Source organism: Portunus trituberculatus, chromosome 44 (assembly GCF_017591435.1).
Source record: "Portunus trituberculatus isolate SZX2019 chromosome 44, ASM1759143v1, whole genome shotgun sequence".
NCBI classification, from domain to species: Eukaryota; Metazoa; Arthropoda; class Malacostraca; order Decapoda; family Portunidae; genus Portunus; species Portunus trituberculatus.
The window spans coordinates 20450247-20467746 of record NC_059298.1 but is presented as its reverse complement, the minus strand read 5'-3'; the positions used below and the strand labels follow the sequence as shown (position 1 = coordinate 20467746).

At 46.5% G+C, this 17500-nt stretch overlaps 1 protein-coding gene across 1 annotated transcript in view; it reads right to left on the bottom strand.

Annotated features, from left to right (window-relative positions):
* The window catches only part of LOC123518739 (diuretic hormone receptor-like), a 24254-nt gene extending 15007 nt beyond the window's left edge, over positions 1–9247 (bottom strand). Inside the window, exons 1-3 of the mRNA XM_045279740.1 lie at positions 9244–9247; positions 8200–8346; positions 7740–7853 (exon numbers count right to left, since the gene is read on the bottom strand). Coding sequence (XP_045135675.1) covers positions 7740–7853; positions 8200–8346; positions 9244–9247 — 265 coding nt within the window. The remainder of the gene's footprint in view (positions 1–7739; positions 7854–8199; positions 8347–9243) is intronic.
* Positions 9248–17500: the final 8253 nt, after the last annotated feature.

Below are 17500 nucleotides of genomic sequence, written 5' to 3'. Positions count from 1 at the left end.
TTCGGCAGTAAGATGGGTTTGGGAAAGCCCCAGGCCCCCACCCCTCCTTCTTCTGCGAAGGATGGGACGGCGGGGAAGGCGGCCCCTAGAACTCCCAAGTATGATTACCAGCCTACGTGCTATCACTGCCGAGGAAAAGGGCATTTTAAGTTCAATTGCCCAAAGTTAGTAACAGCTGAAACTCCCAAGTCCTCGCAGAAACCAGTTGCCTTGTTGGTGTGGCCAGACCAAGTTTGTGGTGATGAGTTGACTGCTCCTTCAGGCTTTAGAAGTGAGAAGGCACGGCGTGTGCCTGAGTTGTGTTTGGAGGAGGGAGAGCAGGTTGGCCCCCCTGTCCCTCCCCCTGTTGCCACGCCCGCACCTAAGGATAGTGAGCTTGACTGGTGCCGTCCTTTCCTGTGTGGAGGCACTGTTGAGATTGATGGCACAAAGTATCCCGTCACTGTACTGCGAGATACGGGAGCACAGCAGTCAGTGTGCCGAAATGTCACTGGTAAGAAGGTGACATCTAGCAAGGCAGTGTTGTGTCGTGGACTTAACACTGTGGAGGAGTTCGTGACGGCTGAGGTGACGCTGTCATGTCCTCTTGTCACTGCTACGGCTCAGGTAGCAGTGGCAGACGAACTGCCAGTCGCAGGAGTGGACTTCCTGCTTGGGAATGATTTGGCTGGTGGTCGTGTATGGATCCCAACCTCTGATGAGGATGAGGTTGCTGAAGAGTCTGGGCCAGTGGTGCAAGACTCTGTAAATGTTGTTACCCGCTCTCAGGCCCGCCGGGCTGAGAGAGAGCCTGTTACTACCCAGGAGGCTGCTAGCAGCCAGGTGGGATTGACTCCAGATGGGAGTAGCAGTGCTGATGTGGTGGAGCCAGTGTTGGGCTCACCATTGAGTTCTGGTGTAGAGGCTGACGGTGACGGCGTGGAGTCACTTGTTAATGCACCGGACTCGGCTTTGGGAGTTGTTGCTGAGAGTGAGGACGGAGTGTTGGGTGTAGCTGAGTTGTTTGATGGTTATCCTCACTCTGCAGAGCACTCCGGAGGAGCACTCGTGCTGAGTTGCTTCCTGGTGTGGAGGCTGAGGGCTCTGATGTTCAGCACAGGCCCCAGCATGATAAGTCAGGCAGTTTGTTGGAAGTTGGCGCCCAGGGTGGGAGACTTCCAGTTCTGCGGGGAGTTGGAAGTTTCTCCCCTGTGGAGCATCGTGGAGGCAGGGAGCGAGCTGTTCCCTTGCCTGGTGACTGCCTGGCTGGTGGTGATGATCCTTCTGAGGACTCACCGGATCACATGGCAGGAGCGGAGCAGCCTGGGCCAGCTCTCCGTCCTCGATGCCGTGTGGGACGTAGGGTTGCAGCGTTGCCTCAACCCCATGACCCTATAGTCCCCCTTTCTCTTACCCAGCTAGAGCCTGCAGAGCTCATTCGTAGGCAGCAGGAGGACCCGGCGTTGGCCTCCTTCTTTGCTCGAGTGGGTGAGGGAAGTGAGGAGTTGGAGGGCAGGGAGGAGTTTGTTTTGCATCAAGGGGTGTTGTGTCGTAGATGGCAGGAGAGTGACGGTGGTGAGTTACTGCAAGTAGTTGTGCCGCATAAGCTGCGTGAGGCACTTGTGCTGTTGGCACATGAGGGGCCCATGGCTGGACACCTGGGCATCCGAAAGACCGTCGCTCGCCTGCGTCGCAATTTTGGTGGCCCAGCATGTCTGGAGAAGTAGCCACGATTCTTAAGTGCTGCCACACTTGTCAAGTGGTGGGCAAGCCTAATCAGACACCCCCTGTGGCGCCACTCCACCCCATCCCTGCTGTTGATCCTCCCTTCACGAGGGTTTTGATTGATATAGTAGGTCCTCTGCCTACTACCAGGGCTGGTCACAAGTATTTGTTGACCATAATGGATGTTACCACGCGGTACCCTGAAGCAATTCCCTGAGAAGCACTCACTCTAAGGTGGTGCTGAAGGCTTTGTTAACCTTCTTTACACACTTTGGATTGCCAGCAGAGCTGCAGTCCGATCAGGGGACCAACTTTACTTCAAAGTTGTTTAAGGATACGATGACTGCGTGGGGGGATCAAGCATATTGTGTCCAGTGCTTATCATCCGCAGTCTCAGGGAGCCCTGGAGAGACATCATCAAACTCTCAAGACCATGCTCAAGAGTTTCTGCATGGAGAGAGATAAGGATTGGGACGAGGGTGTCCCCTTTGTCTTATTTGCGGTGAGAGAAGCGCCCACTGAGTCCTTGGGTTTCTCACCCAATCAGCTAGTGTTTGGACACCGAGTGCGTGGACCGCTCGACGTTGTTCGGGAGGCTTGGTGTCAGCCGTCGCCTGAGCGCCCTGTCTCACTGCTTAAGAGCCTCATGAGCAGTCGAGAGAGATTAGCCAAGGCATTAGAGGTGGCGCAGGCCCACCTGTGTAAGGCCCAGCAGAGTATGAAGGGGTATTATGACCGAAGGGCCGAGTATCGGAGTTTTGCCCCTGGAGATGAAGTGCTCGTGCTGTTACCACTTCAGGGCCAGCCGCTTGCTGCCCGCTATAGTGGCCCCTATGTTATAGAGAAGAAGGTAGGTGACCTCGACTACCTGGTGGTCACTCCTGACCGGCGCAAGAGGGCTCAGCTGTGTCACGTTAACATGCTGAAGCCCTATTTTCGTTCTACTAGCCAGAAGGGCTCTTTTAGTTCTGCCGTGCAAGAGGCATCTTCAGTTTTATTTTTCTGCCGGGAGGGGAGAGGCTCCAGAAGTTATTGGGCCTGAACCTGTTGTTCCTACAGGGCAGTGGGAACGGAATAGCCTCCATCTCTTGAAAGAGAAGGTTGAACATTTAGGGGATCAGCAAGATGAGTTGCTTCGGCTGAGGAAGTACTCTTCTGTGTTTAGCAGTGTCCCGGCAGGACACAGTTGATAGAACACGATATTTATGTTGGGGACGAAAAGCCTGTCAAATGGCCCCATACCGAGTGAGCCCAGGAGTACAATGTCATAGTAAGACATATAAAAGGAGCAGACAACGTTGTGGCAGATTGTCTGTCCCGGGCCATTCCTTTAATCAGTTCCATGCCTTTTAAAAAATTTTGTAAATGTTTTGTTTCCAAAATTTTTTCTTTTAAGGAGGGCGTGTGAGGGCACCGCATTATTTCCCTTTAATTTATTATATTATATGTGTAGCCTATGGCCACCCAGCGCGGGCCCCTCGGGCTGTTCTGTTGAGCAGACAACCCGCCTCCCTCTCCCTGTTTCTCGTTGTCTGCGAGCGACTCAGTACCAGGTAGCCTTCAGCGGAGATAGACACGCACTCGTCGGTCTGGCACAGTGTAGAGAGACGCGTGTTGCTGGGCTTCTCTTGTACTCACTAGTCATTGGTCTGGGAGTTGTGCCCTCCTGTTGAGTAGCTGGCTTGTTACTGGTAGACCGTGGCTGTAGGACAACGGGCTTGTTGTTCTGAGAGAAGCGGGGCAAGTTTGGTTGCATTTCTCGTGCGTTCGTCCACTCGGGTGTGGCGACGCGGAGGACGCGTTATTGTCTCGTCCTGTTGTTGTGTGGTGGCTGTGGTCACCAGTGTGTTTTGGTGGGCGGCTGTGTGCCCCATCATCTGTTGTGTAATATCAGTAGTATACTGTTTATAGTACCGGCCAGTCTTCAGCGGAAGTAACACGTTCGCTCTGGGCACAGGAAGAGACACGTGTGCTGGACTGTGCTTAAGTACTCATTAGTCATTGGTCTGGGAGTTGTGCCCTCCTTGAGTAGCTGGCTTGCTACTGGGTAGACCGTGGCTGTGTAGACAACGGGCTTGTTGTCCTGAGGAAGTGTGGTTGGTTGGCTGCATTTCTGTTGTGCGTTCGTCCACTCGTGGTGTGGCGGCGCGGAGGAGACGCGCATTGTCTCGTCCTGTTTGTTGTGTGGTGGCCGTGGTCACCAGTGTGTTTGGTGGGCGGCTGTGTGCCCCATCATCTTTGTATAGTTTCAGTAGTATACTGTATTGTAGTGGTTGTAGCCACGCACGCTATTGAATGCTGAGAGGCTTCATGTCGGCCAGTGGTGCGTAGTTCTCGTCCGTCAGACTTGTCTGTGACGAGTATCTGGACTCGTGTGGCTGTTGTCACCCGTAGGTGGTGTCTGGGCTTGTGTGTACACCACCGGATGTGCTGTACACATCATATATTGTAGTAGTCGTAGGCTAGGGGTGTCAGTCTGACAGGTGTTAGGAAGCACTTGTCGTAGTAGATAGTATAGTAATATACTGCGTGTTGTCCCAGTCTGTGATTTATCACAGTCTGTGGGCAAGGCGGGTGGAGAGGCATTAATACTTCATAGAGAAGTGGGTGGAATTGTCCATGTGGGCGGTTTCTCTAGGGGGGTATTAAGGCCTCGCCCTGTTACGCATAACATCTACCATTTATAAATTCTACTTGGTTGGGTAGAGGAGGAGAAGGAGTTGCTAAGGAGATTCCCTTACAGTGGGGGAAGTTATACACTGTTGGCGACCTTGAAAGAACCTGAGGGTTACGGCTGCTGTGATTTATAGTAGTGGGGACTCTGTGGAATGTTACATTTCCCACTGTACTGACCGTAACAAAGTTGGCGACCTCGCCAGGATAACACTCTAGTGAGCTGTAGCAGTTAACCGCAGCCGTTACTATATATATATATATATATATATATATATATATATATATATATATATATATATATATATATATATATATATATATATATACAGTATATATATATTATCTCTCTCTCTCTCTCTCTCTCTCTCTCTCTCTCTCTCTCTCTCTCTCTCTCTCTCTCTCGTCATCATTCAGCACTGTACGTCACTGCCAGGCACTCACACCGCCCAGATCACAGATTTACACTGTACACATTATCGCCAAAAACGTTATCAAAAAAGTATTAGCGCTATCATTGAGTGTCTTTTTAGATCCACTGTACTAGGTATATATATATCTCAATCTCCTTCCATTTTCATGCCACTGTTACTGTCACTTTTCAGGTAAATATGTGTTACTGTAATACACTAGTATTTTCATACATAGAGTCTTTCATCACTTCTCAGGCCAGTCATGTGCTAATGTTACATGTAGTTATTTATTTTAATCTACTTCTTACTTCTAGCTTTATCAGTGTTTACTTCGGAGGTTGTGTAGTGGAGAAAAAGTGCTCATAGGTTCGGGGTACGAAGCCTTACGAGACCCGAGAGCGTACTTAACTTTTGAGATACGTACGAAGTCCATAAGTGTTTCGTGAATAGCTCTTAACATAGGTACGGACTTGTTAAGGGGCTTACGAAATAAGTAACTGTATAGTGAATCCTGTCCGTGGTGTTTGGACGTTTTAGAGTTGGGTTGACTTAGAAGCAATTGAGACAGTTTTGATAGGTGGATGTGGCCACATTTGTTGAGTGTAGTTTTGTTGGTTAGGTTGTCTGTGGCCTCTCTCCCATGTGTTATGGTATAGTATTGTTGCCATGGGTGTGGGGATTGTCAGAGATGTTACTATACCTTCATTTTCTTTTTTTTTTTTTTTTTTTTTTTGTGGGGAGATAGAAAGATCGGTGAAAAAAGAGTTTAGCTAGCTTGCTGGGGAAGAGATAGTTTGGGTGAAAGGATGAAGTACAGAGTGAGGTACAAGGGTGGGGGGGCAGACCCCATGCTGGTCATTTATTTGTTTTTGTGTTTTCGTCTTTTGACTGGCGTCCATTCTTCTTCTTGTGTTGGCAGAGCCGTGTCGTCTTCGGTTATTTTGATGTTTGTGGGGGGAAGTACGATATTTGGATTGGCTCTTTTGAGACGTTCCAACATTGCCATGGCCGCTCGCATCGTTTTTTGGTCTTCACTTGCGGCTTTCTCCCGGTCTGCAGTGATTGGCTGGGTTGTTCTTTTTGCTGCGGCTGTCGTTGCTCTGGTCTGCCGTGTCAGTGGGGTGGGCTGCGGTGGGTTGGGTGGGTGAGGTGAAGGTGGGTTTGATTTCCTGGGCGGGGGCGAGGGTGTCTCTCCCTCACTTCCGCTTCCCAGGACGTCCACTTCCACGTCCTCCTCATCAACATCTTCATCTTCTTCCTCGTCGTCTACTTCTTCTTCTTCTTCTCCTCCTGCGTCTCCGACTCCGTCTTCTCCCGGATCTTGGGTTCGTCTCCAGCTGGCGCTGCTTCCTCTTGTTGGTGATGGTGGTTAGGAGCAGCCACGGTATCAACTGAAGCATCTCCTGACTTGCCTCGACGGGAACGGCTCCTGAAGGTGCGGGTGGGGTTGGCCTTGGCAAGGGCACACAGAGGAATTTGGATGGCTGGCAGGCCGTTGTGCTGCAGGATGGCAGGTACAAGTTCCTGCAGGCGACGATGGTTCCTTCCTGCCAATGCCTTGGCCATAAATATACAGGCCATTACTTTTTTCTTGTATCTTCTCCTCTGTGCTTTTCCTCCGTGGTGTGTGCCGGCTGGTCGTAGTTGGAGCAGAGGATGGTCCGACAGGTGTCACATCCCTTGCCTCCGGTCCCTTTGACCCTTCGTGGATGGCGAGAAGGACTTCGTCTCCTTCCCTGGGCGGCCGATCCTTAAGAGCCCGGGTGAGGCCTGAGGCATGGCAAAAGATGTCTTTCCCTGTACGGAGGTCTTCGATAAACCCGTAACCTGCCTTCACGTTGTACCATTTAACAAGCCCAGTGTGGTGTGCAGGGCTTGCCATGGTGTCTCGTGGAGTTGTCGGTTGTGTCACCTGTGTGTACCATCAATGGGACCGATCGCGATCTGCTATTTAGGTGCCTTCAACCGCCAGATGGGTTAATTATTTCACAGCAAGTTGGTCAACTGGAACGTACTTTTCTGCACGTTTTGTAAATATTAAATGGTTTAATAAAATAGTTATAATCTTTCTAAGAATGTACTCGTGGCATATAAGCTAAAAAAGTGGAAATGTTTATATATATGTCGAGCGCTCTTCTTTACCATCTCCATTTCTGGGACAAAAAATAGAAAAGATCATTAATAAGTAAAGTGTAGTTTTAATACCTTTTTCTTTCCATAAAAATTAATATGAATTATATTCATACAGAAAATCACAACAATTAATAGTCTTAAGAAATTAACAGTACAGAGGATATTGTCTAACATGCACCGAGATTGTTCTATCGAAACGTAAACAAATCTAGCGTGTTAAGAGCCATCGCCACACTCGCTACACAACGACTTCACTATGGATAATACTATGGATATTAGTGAGGATGAACTTAGAAAATGGAGAGTGCCAACTCTGAGAAACTTTCTGAGATCAAAAGGCATACCAAGTTCGCTTGTTGTGATTCAGTTAGGAAAATTCGGTTTCGGTAATGTTTGCCAGGTTATTTCGGCACAGACTCCGTAAATTGTTTTTTTTTATAAATGCTACTCAGTGATATTTGCTCTACGCTTTTTGAGTGGAGTATTATCCTATGCAGAAACTCTGACAATTTTGTGATAAGGTATATATGTACTATTAGACTTGCAAAAAATATTTTGATGGGACACTGGTACATCCATACTTTGCACCATTAGGAAAATATATTTGCATATTTTTATGTCATTTTCAATCAGACACATAGATAAATAGCCAAACGTGTATATTATGAGGTATGTAGGCATGAATATCTGTATATATATTTTTTTTAATAGGACTTCCACAAGAGCGACAGTTCGGCGCGATAGGCAGGACCAACTTGTGAATTAAACCAGCTGGCGAACAATAAAAACTACACAAATAGCGATTGGTGCCATTACCTTGTTCACTTAACCTATATTCCTGCTGGCGCCGAGGTGGGTTTAAAAGCTGGGCGCTGATTGGCTGCACCCCTCTCTCGCTAGCGCCCACGGAGAGGCTGTGTCTTGTATGTCCTATGAGAAATGTTTTTATTTTATATGCTATAACTCACTTCATATAAGGGATAGCCAGATTTGGTTAACACCATAAGACTCAGCAGTGACTGTACAATCAAGGTGTATTGTAGAAAATTAACAAAAGAAAAAAGATAATGGTATTATGACAAGTTGAACTGCGACGATTTCATAAAAATGTTTATATCCTGTTTTGTTTTGCTCGTTATTTTCAAAGGATGTTCATTGAATGCTGAAATATATTATTGCATCATATAGGAAAAACTCTCATGATAGTGTTATCAGAATGCAGGTAAACCTCCACTTAATGAAAATGCATAGTCATTTGTAGCCACATGTTACTCGCCATGGCTTACGGCGAGCCGCTCCGTGGTAGTGATGATGGTGGTGGTGGTTTGGACTGGGGAGTGGGGCGGCGGGTGGTTGGAGAGGGGGGTTGGGATCATCACTACCACGGAGCGGCTCGCCGTAAGCCGCGGCGAGTAACATGTGGCTACAAATGACAATGTGTTGTCATTAAGTGGAGGTTTACCTGCGTTCTGATAATAGTATCGTGTTCATGAGAGTTTTTTCTATATGATGCAATAATATATTTCAGCATTCAATGAACATCCTTTGAAAATAACGAGCAAAACAAAACAGGATATAAACTTTTTTATGAAATCGTCGCAGTTCAACTCGTCATAATACCTTTATCTTTTTTCTTTTGTTAATGTTCTTTTATAATCAATACATGTTTAGCAGGACTTTTCTGATATTAAACTTCTTCGCGAAACTTTATAGACCTATTACTTTGTAAGTAAATATCCAACTTAACTTAACCATAGCCGTAGTAGACAATTGTAATTATATTTCATAGTGCTGCCTATTTGGTTCAAGTGATTTAGTGCTCTTAGGTATAAAGTTAATTACCAAAATAGTATTCATAAAAGTTTAAGTGGCACCAACATCCATATGGGAAATAGAAAAAATACAATGAGATTCTTCCGTGTTGAAGCTTCAATATTCGCTGATTAAAGACGTTCATTCATGGCAGCTAAATAAGCGCTACCCAGCAAAATATTTGAATAAAAGTCGTTTTGGCGGCCGGTATCGGGTGAGCAGGTAGGATATCATGTGCAAGTGGGATGTTGCCCATGACACCGATAAGACAGTATACATTCATTTAGATGAAATTATTGTGTTTTTTATGTGGTATATAGGCACAGACACAGAACTTGTGTGTATCTGACGTCATCGATGTGACATCATCTCAACATACATTTCCACCACCTTGTGATGGAGGGAAAATTTTCTCAACATGAAGTTGATTTATCTTGCAAGTTGTGACGTAGCTATGACGTCATCTCAACACAAGTTGATTGCGAAAACGTGGCTTTAAAGGAGTTACCCATCTCTAATACACCATCAACTGCAGGAGCCAGATGAAAATGTTACACACATTAATAGCCAATAGGCAGTGAAATATTCACCAGTACCTCATTAGGTCAGACCTTAATAATTGACGGCCCTGAACAGAATATAAGTCAAAGAGTCTTAGTCAGTCTAAATAAGAAAGAATTCTTTGTCCATCTCCTTTGAACCGCCTCTAAAAGTTCAAGGTGTTCAACATAACCCAAGAACAACACCCAGTATTAGATTAACCACCTAGAAAAGGACAAGCATATCTCTCAGTGTCAGACACTATATACAACCATCATTTGCTTAGTTTTAAGAAAGGCTTGTAATCAAACGAGTAGAGATCCGGATATCTTAACATAAGGTTTACAAATCAGTGATCACAATATCATGGGGTACAATATCAAAAAGCCTTGCTGAAGTCCAAAAATACCACATCAGCTATATAAACATTATCTAGCCAAGAAGTAATGTTATAGTATGTTTATTTTTTATTTATTTATTTTTTTAAGGTAAGGCCTATAGCGCTTGTAGGCACACTTGAAGAGTGTATGGGAAGCGCTGTTCAGCTTCCGCGCATTAGTGGTGCAGGCAATTTTATTTATAGTGTGTGGTGATAGTTACTATCTCGTTTGCTTATATGTTAATAACAAACATTAATAGTTTGTTACTATCTCGTTTGTTTATACGTTCGTACTTGAGATGGGTTCGACACCTATACTGGCACTTTACGAGTTGACTTGTGGGCCACGATATACTTAAACGTATAAGGTGTGTATTACGCTTGTATTATTCTATTACTGTTTTACTGTTTTCAACAAGTTAAATTATTATCTGTCATTACTGGGTAATTTGTAACGTGTAACGTTTGTATTTTTACAGTACTGGCTCGCTTTATGTCCATTAAAGCCTACATTCATGGTTCGATGTGTTTCCATAATCACGTCATTTTAATGGACATAAATTGAAGCCTCCAGTATCCGAGGGTACGTGTCTACGTTCTCGAAAACGGAATGGAGCGACTGCTGAAGCCTGAGAGGTTGGACTGTGATCCTAACTCTCCTACAGCAGCACAGGAGTGGCGGCACTGGTTACAGACCTTCAAGACCTTCATTGCTGCCTTTCCCCAGGAGGATCTAAATAAACTCGGGCTCCTCATCAATTTTGTATCGCCAAAAATCTATGAGAGTATCTCTGAGTGTAGTACCTACGATGACGCCTTAACTACTCTACAATCGCAGTTTGTGCACCCAACTAATGAGGTGTTTGCGCGTCACCGTCTTGCGACTCGCCGTCAAGAACCAGGCGAATCCTTAGACAAGTATTTTCGTGCCCTGAAAATAATGAGTAAGGAGTGTAATCTTAAGGCAGTAACTGCAAACCAGCACTGTGAAGAATACACCAGAGATGCATTTATCAGTGGTCTACAATCAACAGCGATCCGGCAGCGCCTTTTGGAAAATAAAACCCTTGATCTTACTACTATGTATGATCAGGCACGAGCTCTTGATTCGGCGCAGAGAAACTCTGAATCTTTTGGTGGTGCTCCGTCCTCACGCTTCTTGAGTGCGACACATGAAACGTCTACTAAAGGTAGTGATGTGGAATCAGAATCTATTATCGCTACAAGTGCTACGAAGACAAAGTGTTTCTTTTGTGGTTTTTTACGGCATCCACGTTCAAAGTGTCCTGCTCGAGAGGCTATATGTCATAAGTGCCAAAAGAAAGGCCACTTCTCGAAAGTGTGCCGGAGCTCCAGTGTAAGCGCTTCTGCGACTCCTGACAATGGTGCTATGCTTGCTACTGTAACTGGTGCTACTGCACCTAGTGTTCTGTCCAAAGCAGTCGTTGGGGTTTCTATCAATGGAATCGAAGCTGATGGTCTAATTGATAGTGGTAGTGCAGGGGGCTTCATTCATCCGGATCTAGTGAAACGCCACTCATTAAAAGTGCAACAATCTCAAAGTTCTGTGACCTTGGCATCCATCTCTTTCTCTGCTCAAACGTCTGGAGTCTGCAAAGTTAACATCAAAGTGAACGGCCGGTATTATGAAGATGTACGCCTGACTGTGCTCTCGAACTTGTGTTCTGATGTCATTCTTGGCCAAGATTTCCAGAAGCTTCATGAAAGTGTGCACTTGAACTACGGGGGTACTCTACCCCCACTTGTCATTTGTGGACTTGGTGTGCTTAAAGTTAATTCTCCACAATTGTTTCCAAATCTTACAGTTGATTGCCATCCTATTGCAGCTAAATCTCGACGCTACTCCACTGAAGATCGTGAATTCATAAAAGGCAAAGTCCAAAGAATGTTAGAGGAAGGGATCATCGAGCCAAGTAACTCCCCGTGGCGTGCTCAGGTGGTTGTTGTGAGAGGTGAGTCCCATAAGAAACGGCTGGCTATAGACTACTCTGAAACTATCAATAAGTTCACTCTCCTTGATAGCTACCCCCTCCCTCGTATTGATGAAACTGTGAATAAGATTGCACAGTACAGAGTGTTTAGCACTATTGATCTACGCAGTGCTTACCACCAGGTGGCTATTAGGGATTCAGACAAGCCGTATACAGCTTTTGAGGCAGGAGGTAAACTTTATCATTTTAAAAGAATCCCATTTGGCATTACGAATGGAGTCGCTTGCTTCCAAAGGACTATGGACTCTCTGATTAAAGAGGAAGGGTTTGTTGGTACGTATGCTTTTTTAGATGATGTTACCATTTGTGGAAGGACTCAACAGGAACATGATGACAATCTCGCCAAATTCCTGGAAGCTGCTGCAAGGAGGAACATGAGCTACAATGAAGAGAAGTGCACATTTTCAACCCGAAGTCTTAGCATTCTTGGCTATGTGATTGAGGAAGGCTTTATTCGTCCTGATCCTGAAAGATTACGCCCATGGATATGAAGTCGCTTCGTCGTGCTCTTGGACTTTTTGCTTATTATTCACAATGGACTTACAATTTCTCTGACAAAATTCGTCCTCTCAGTAACACCACTACTTTTCCAGTAACCTGTAGAGGCAGAAAAAGCATTCCAGCAGCTCAAGGAGGACATAGGATCTTCAGTAGTCAAGGCAATCGATGAATCGCTGCCTTTTGAAGTAGAAACGGATGCTTCGGATGTTGCTATCGCCGCCGTCCTCACTCAAGCTGGACGTCCAGTTGCCTTTTACTCCCGAACACTTCAAGGACACGAGAAGCTTCACGCTGCTGTTGAGAAAGAGGCTCTCGCAGTTATTGAAAGTGTGCGCCATTGGAGGCACTACCTGACTGGAAGACATTTCACCATCAAAACTGACCAACGCTCGGTAAGATTCATGTTCGATAAACAACATATAAGTAAAATAAAGAATGATAAGATTTTAAGGTGGAGGATGGAGTTGTCCTGCTATGACTTTGATATAGTCTACAGACCAGGTAGAGATAATGTTACTCCTGACACATTTTCCAGATTATATTGCAGCATGATGTGCCAGTATCAACGGTCTTTGTCAACCATTCACGACGCTTTGTGTCATCCTGGCGTAACACGGTTGCTTCACTTCATCAAATCTAGGAATCTGCCCTACTCTGTGGAAGACGTAAGACGAGTTGTTAGTTCTTGTAGGGTATGTGCTGAGTGTAGACCTCACTTTTACCAACCTGAGGCTACCCATCTCATAAAAGCTACTCAGCCATTCTAACGACTTAACTTGGACTTTAAAGGCCCCTTCCTAGTACAGATAACAAGAAGTATTTTCTCAACATTGTTGACGAATATTCCCCTTTGTATTCCCATGTGCAAATATGACTGCTGCAACGATCATCCATTGCCTCTCTCAACTCTTCTCTATATTTGGTATGCCAGCTTACGTGCACTCAGATAGAGGATCATCATTCATGAGTAAAGAAGTACAAGACTTTCTGGTTAACAAAGGTATTGGTTGCAGTAGAACAACTCCATATAACCCTCAAGGTAATGGCCAGGTTGAACGGTTCAACGGGACTACATGGAGGACCGTTACAGCTGCTTTGAAGTCTCGGGGCCTACCAAGTCAGTACTGGCAAACTGTCCTTCCAGACGCCCTTCATTCAATACGTTCTCTACTGTGCACTGCAACTAATGCCACTCCACATGAGCGTCTTTTTAACTATGCTCGCCGTTCTTCAACAGGGACTGCTATTCCATCTTGGTTGTGTGAGCCTGGTCCGGTCCTGTTGAGGCGCCACATACGAACAAGCAAGACTGACCCCCTAGCAGATGAAGTCGAACTTGTACAAGCAAATCCTCAGTACGCCCACATCAGATATCCAGATGGTAGAGAAGACACTGTATCTGTTAGACACCTGGCTCCTGCTGGTTCTAAGGCAGGTGATGTGCCTACTCTTCAGGTAGAATCTACTGACGTGTCTCCTCAAGAAGGATCTACTCCTGAAACTGCTTCTACCCCTCTTCCCCAACAGGAACTCGTTGAAGAAGCGCCAGTACCTAGGCGTTACCCTACCCGCATCAGACGTCCACCTGATCGTTTTGAAGCGTCATGAATATTTATTTAATTTTGCTGTAGAGGGTGAATGTGGTGATGGTTACTATCTCGTTTGCTTATATGTTATTAATGGTTTGTTACTATCTCGTTTGTTTATACGTTCGTACTTGAGATGGGTTCGACACCTATACTGGCACTTTACGAGTTGACTTGTGGGCCACAATATACTTAAACGTATAAGGTGTGTATTACTCTTGTATTATTCTATTTTACTGTTTTCAACAAGTTAAATTATTATCTGTCATTACGGGGTAATTTGTAACGTGTAACGTTTGTATTTTTACAGTACTGGCTTGCTTTATGTCCATTAAAGCCTACATTCATGGTTCGATGTGTTTCCATAATCACGTCATAGTGGTACCCATATTAGGGCCCATATCACCCCTGAAGCTCATATTGGGTGTAACCACCTAGAACCTGGGTATCACAGTGACATGTAGGTAACTTTAAACCACTCAACAAATGGTAAAGTGTTTAAGGCTGTACGTGGTGGGATTCGAACCTAAGCGTGGACGTCTGCCCGATCCCACGCTCACCACCTTATCCACTGTGCCACCGCCTCCCTATATGAGTAAATGTGGTAATTGTAATATATAGAGAAAAGTTTATAAAAGAAAGAAAACGAGTTTGTAATAGTCTGTTTTAGAAGTGTCATGAGAACGTGTGTCACATATAACAGAAAATGGTATGAGTGAAATGGATGACTGAATGATCACTACATAACCCTCCCCCTAGCGACGAAACGGTAGTGAGAAGCGGATTCGTTGTGTGCTGGCCTTAGACTCGTGGGTAGTGGTAGCGGCGAAGATAGCTGTGGTGTCAGGCTCCAGGAGATAGGCAGGTTTTGTCCTGTCTATGGAGACAGCGTCAGTGGAGCCGTTCCTGTCCACGGTGACGGTCTTTCTGGTGCGTCGTAGGACACGGTAGGGGCCTTGGTAGGGTTGCATGAGAGGAGGGTGGACGGCATCCACACGGATGAACACGTGTGAACAATCAGTGAGGTCCTGGCTCACGAAGGTCTTCCCCGGCGAAGAGTGAGGTGGCACTGGCTGGAGGTGGCCTGGGAGCTGCCTGGAGGAGAGGCAGGAGTGGGCGCCATTATCTCACATGGAAGACGAAGATTGGTGCCATAAACCAGCTCAGCTGACGAGTGCTGGAGGTCTTCCTTCAGGGAGGACCTGATGCCGAGGAGAACAAGAAGAAGAGCCAGGGACCAGTGTTCACGGTGTGCATAGGCCATGAGGGAAGACTTCATCTGGCGGTGGAAACGCTCCACGATGCCGTTGCTCTGGGGGTGGTAGCTTGAAGTCCGGTAACGGAGTATGCCGAGGAGAGCCATGACCTTGTTCCACACCTTAGCTTCAAACTGGCCGCCGCGGTCAGAAGTGAGGCTGAGTGGAACACCGAATCTTGAGACCCAAGTATTTATGAAGGTTTGAGCGACGGTGTCTGTGGTAATATCAGCCAGGGGCGCGGCCTCAGCCCCGCGTGTGAAGCGATCCACGCAGGTGAGGATGTAACGATGACCAGCTGCGGGAGGTACAGGACCAACGAGATCGATGTGCACGTGGTCAAATCTGCCAGTGGGGTGCGGGAAGGTGCCAGGCGGCGAGTGAGTGGCGGATGACCTTGGAAGCTTGATAGTGCGTGCAGGTGCGGGCCCAAAGAAGGATGTCCTTGTTCATACCTTTCCAGATGAAGGGAGAAGTCACGAGGCGTTGTGAGACGCGGATGCCAGGGTGGGAAAGGTCGTGGAGCTGACGGAAGTCCACGTAGCGGTGTCGCTGGGGCAGGTAAGGACGAATGGTGTCCGTGGAGACATCAGCGTAGACGGCGACCTTGGTGCCTGGAAGAGTGACTTGCTTCATCTGGAGCGCCGGGTTGTGCAGGAATCTGTCCAGTTCGGCGTCGCCAGACTGGTCGTCAGCAACGGCGGCGTAGTCGAGGGAAGATGAGGAGATGGCGGCAACACTGCGGGAGAGTGCGTCTGCGGGTGCGGTATCAGTACCTTTGATATAGCGTACGTCGGTCGTATTCTGGGCGACATAATCTAGGTGTCGAAGTTGGCGTGGGGAGCAGGAAGCCTTGTTCTTCAGGAATGCAGTGGTGAGAGGCTTGTGGTCGGTGTACACGTGGAAGCGACGGCCCTCAAGGAAGTACTGGAACCGCTTGATAGCCTTGAAGATGGCGAGAAGTTTGCGGTCGTAGGCATTGTAGTTAGACTCTGCCTTGTTCATCTTCTCTGAGGAGAATGCGATGGGCTTCTATGTACCCTTCACGAGCTGTTGGAGGACTGCGCCTCAGCCGGTATCGCTCGCGTCGCAGGCGAGGGAGATTTCTGCATCAGGACCTGATGGGGTCTCCTATTGTTCTCAAAAATTGTGCTTCTGTGCTTGCACCTTGCCTGGCCAAACTCTTTCAACTTTGTCTATCGACTTGTACCTTTCCTTCCTGCTGGAAGTTCGCCTACATTCAGCCTGTTCCTAAAAAGGGTGACCGTTCTAACCCCTCAAACTACCGTCTTATAGCTTTCATTTCTTGCTTGTCGAAAGTTTTTGAATCTATCCTGAATAGGAAGATTCTCAAACATCTGTCACTTCACAATCTTCTGTCTGATCGCCAGTATGGCTTCCGTCAAGGTCGCTCTACTGGTGATCTTCTGGCTTTCCTTACTGAGTCTTAGTCTTTTAGAGATTTCGGTGAAACTTTTGCTGTTGCGTTAGACATATCAAAAGCTTTTGATAGAGTCTGGCATAAAGCTTTGATTTCAAAACTGCCCTCTTACGGCTTCTATCCTTCTCTCTGCAACTTTATCTCAAGTTTCCTTTCCGACCGCTCTATTGCTGCTGTGGTAGACGGCTACTGTTCTTCTCCTAAACCTATTAATAGTGGTGTTCCTCAGGGTTCTGTCCTGTCACCCACTCTCTTTCTATTATTCATTAATGACCTTCTTAACCAAACTTCTTGCCCTATCCACTCCTACGCTGATGATACCACCCTACATCTTTCCACGTTCTTTCAGAGACGTCCAACCCTTCAGGAAATCAACAGATCACGCGGGGACGCCACGGAACGCCTGACTTCCGATCTTTCTAAGATTTCCGATTGGGGCAGAGAAAATCTAGTAGTTTTCAATGCCTCAAAACTCAATTCCTCCATCTATCAACTCGACACAACCTTCCAGACAACTATCCCTCTTCTTCAATGACACTCAACTGTCTCCCTCTTCCACAATGAATATCCTCGGTCTGTCCTTTGCTCATAATCTTAACTGGAAACTTCACATCTCATCTCTTGCTAAAACAGCTTCTATGAAATTAGGTGTTCTGAGGCGTCTCCGACAGTTTTCTCGCCCCTCCAACTGCTTACTCTGTATAAGGGCCTTATCCGTCCCTGTATGGAGTACTCTTCGCATGTTTGGGGGTTCCAGTCACACAGCTTTGCTTGATAGGGTGGAATCAGCTCTTCGTCTCATCAACTCCCTCCTCTGACTAACTGTCTTCAGTCTCTTTCTCACCGCCGAAATGTTGCATCCCTTTCTATATTTTATCGCTATTTTCATGGTAACTGTTCTACTGATCTTGCTAACTGCATGCCTCCCTCCTCCTGCGGCCACGCTGCACAAGGCTTTCTTCTTCCTCTCATCCCTATTCTGTCCAACTCTCTAATGCAAGAGTTAACCAGTACGCTCAATCATTCATCCCTTTCACTGGTAAACTCTGG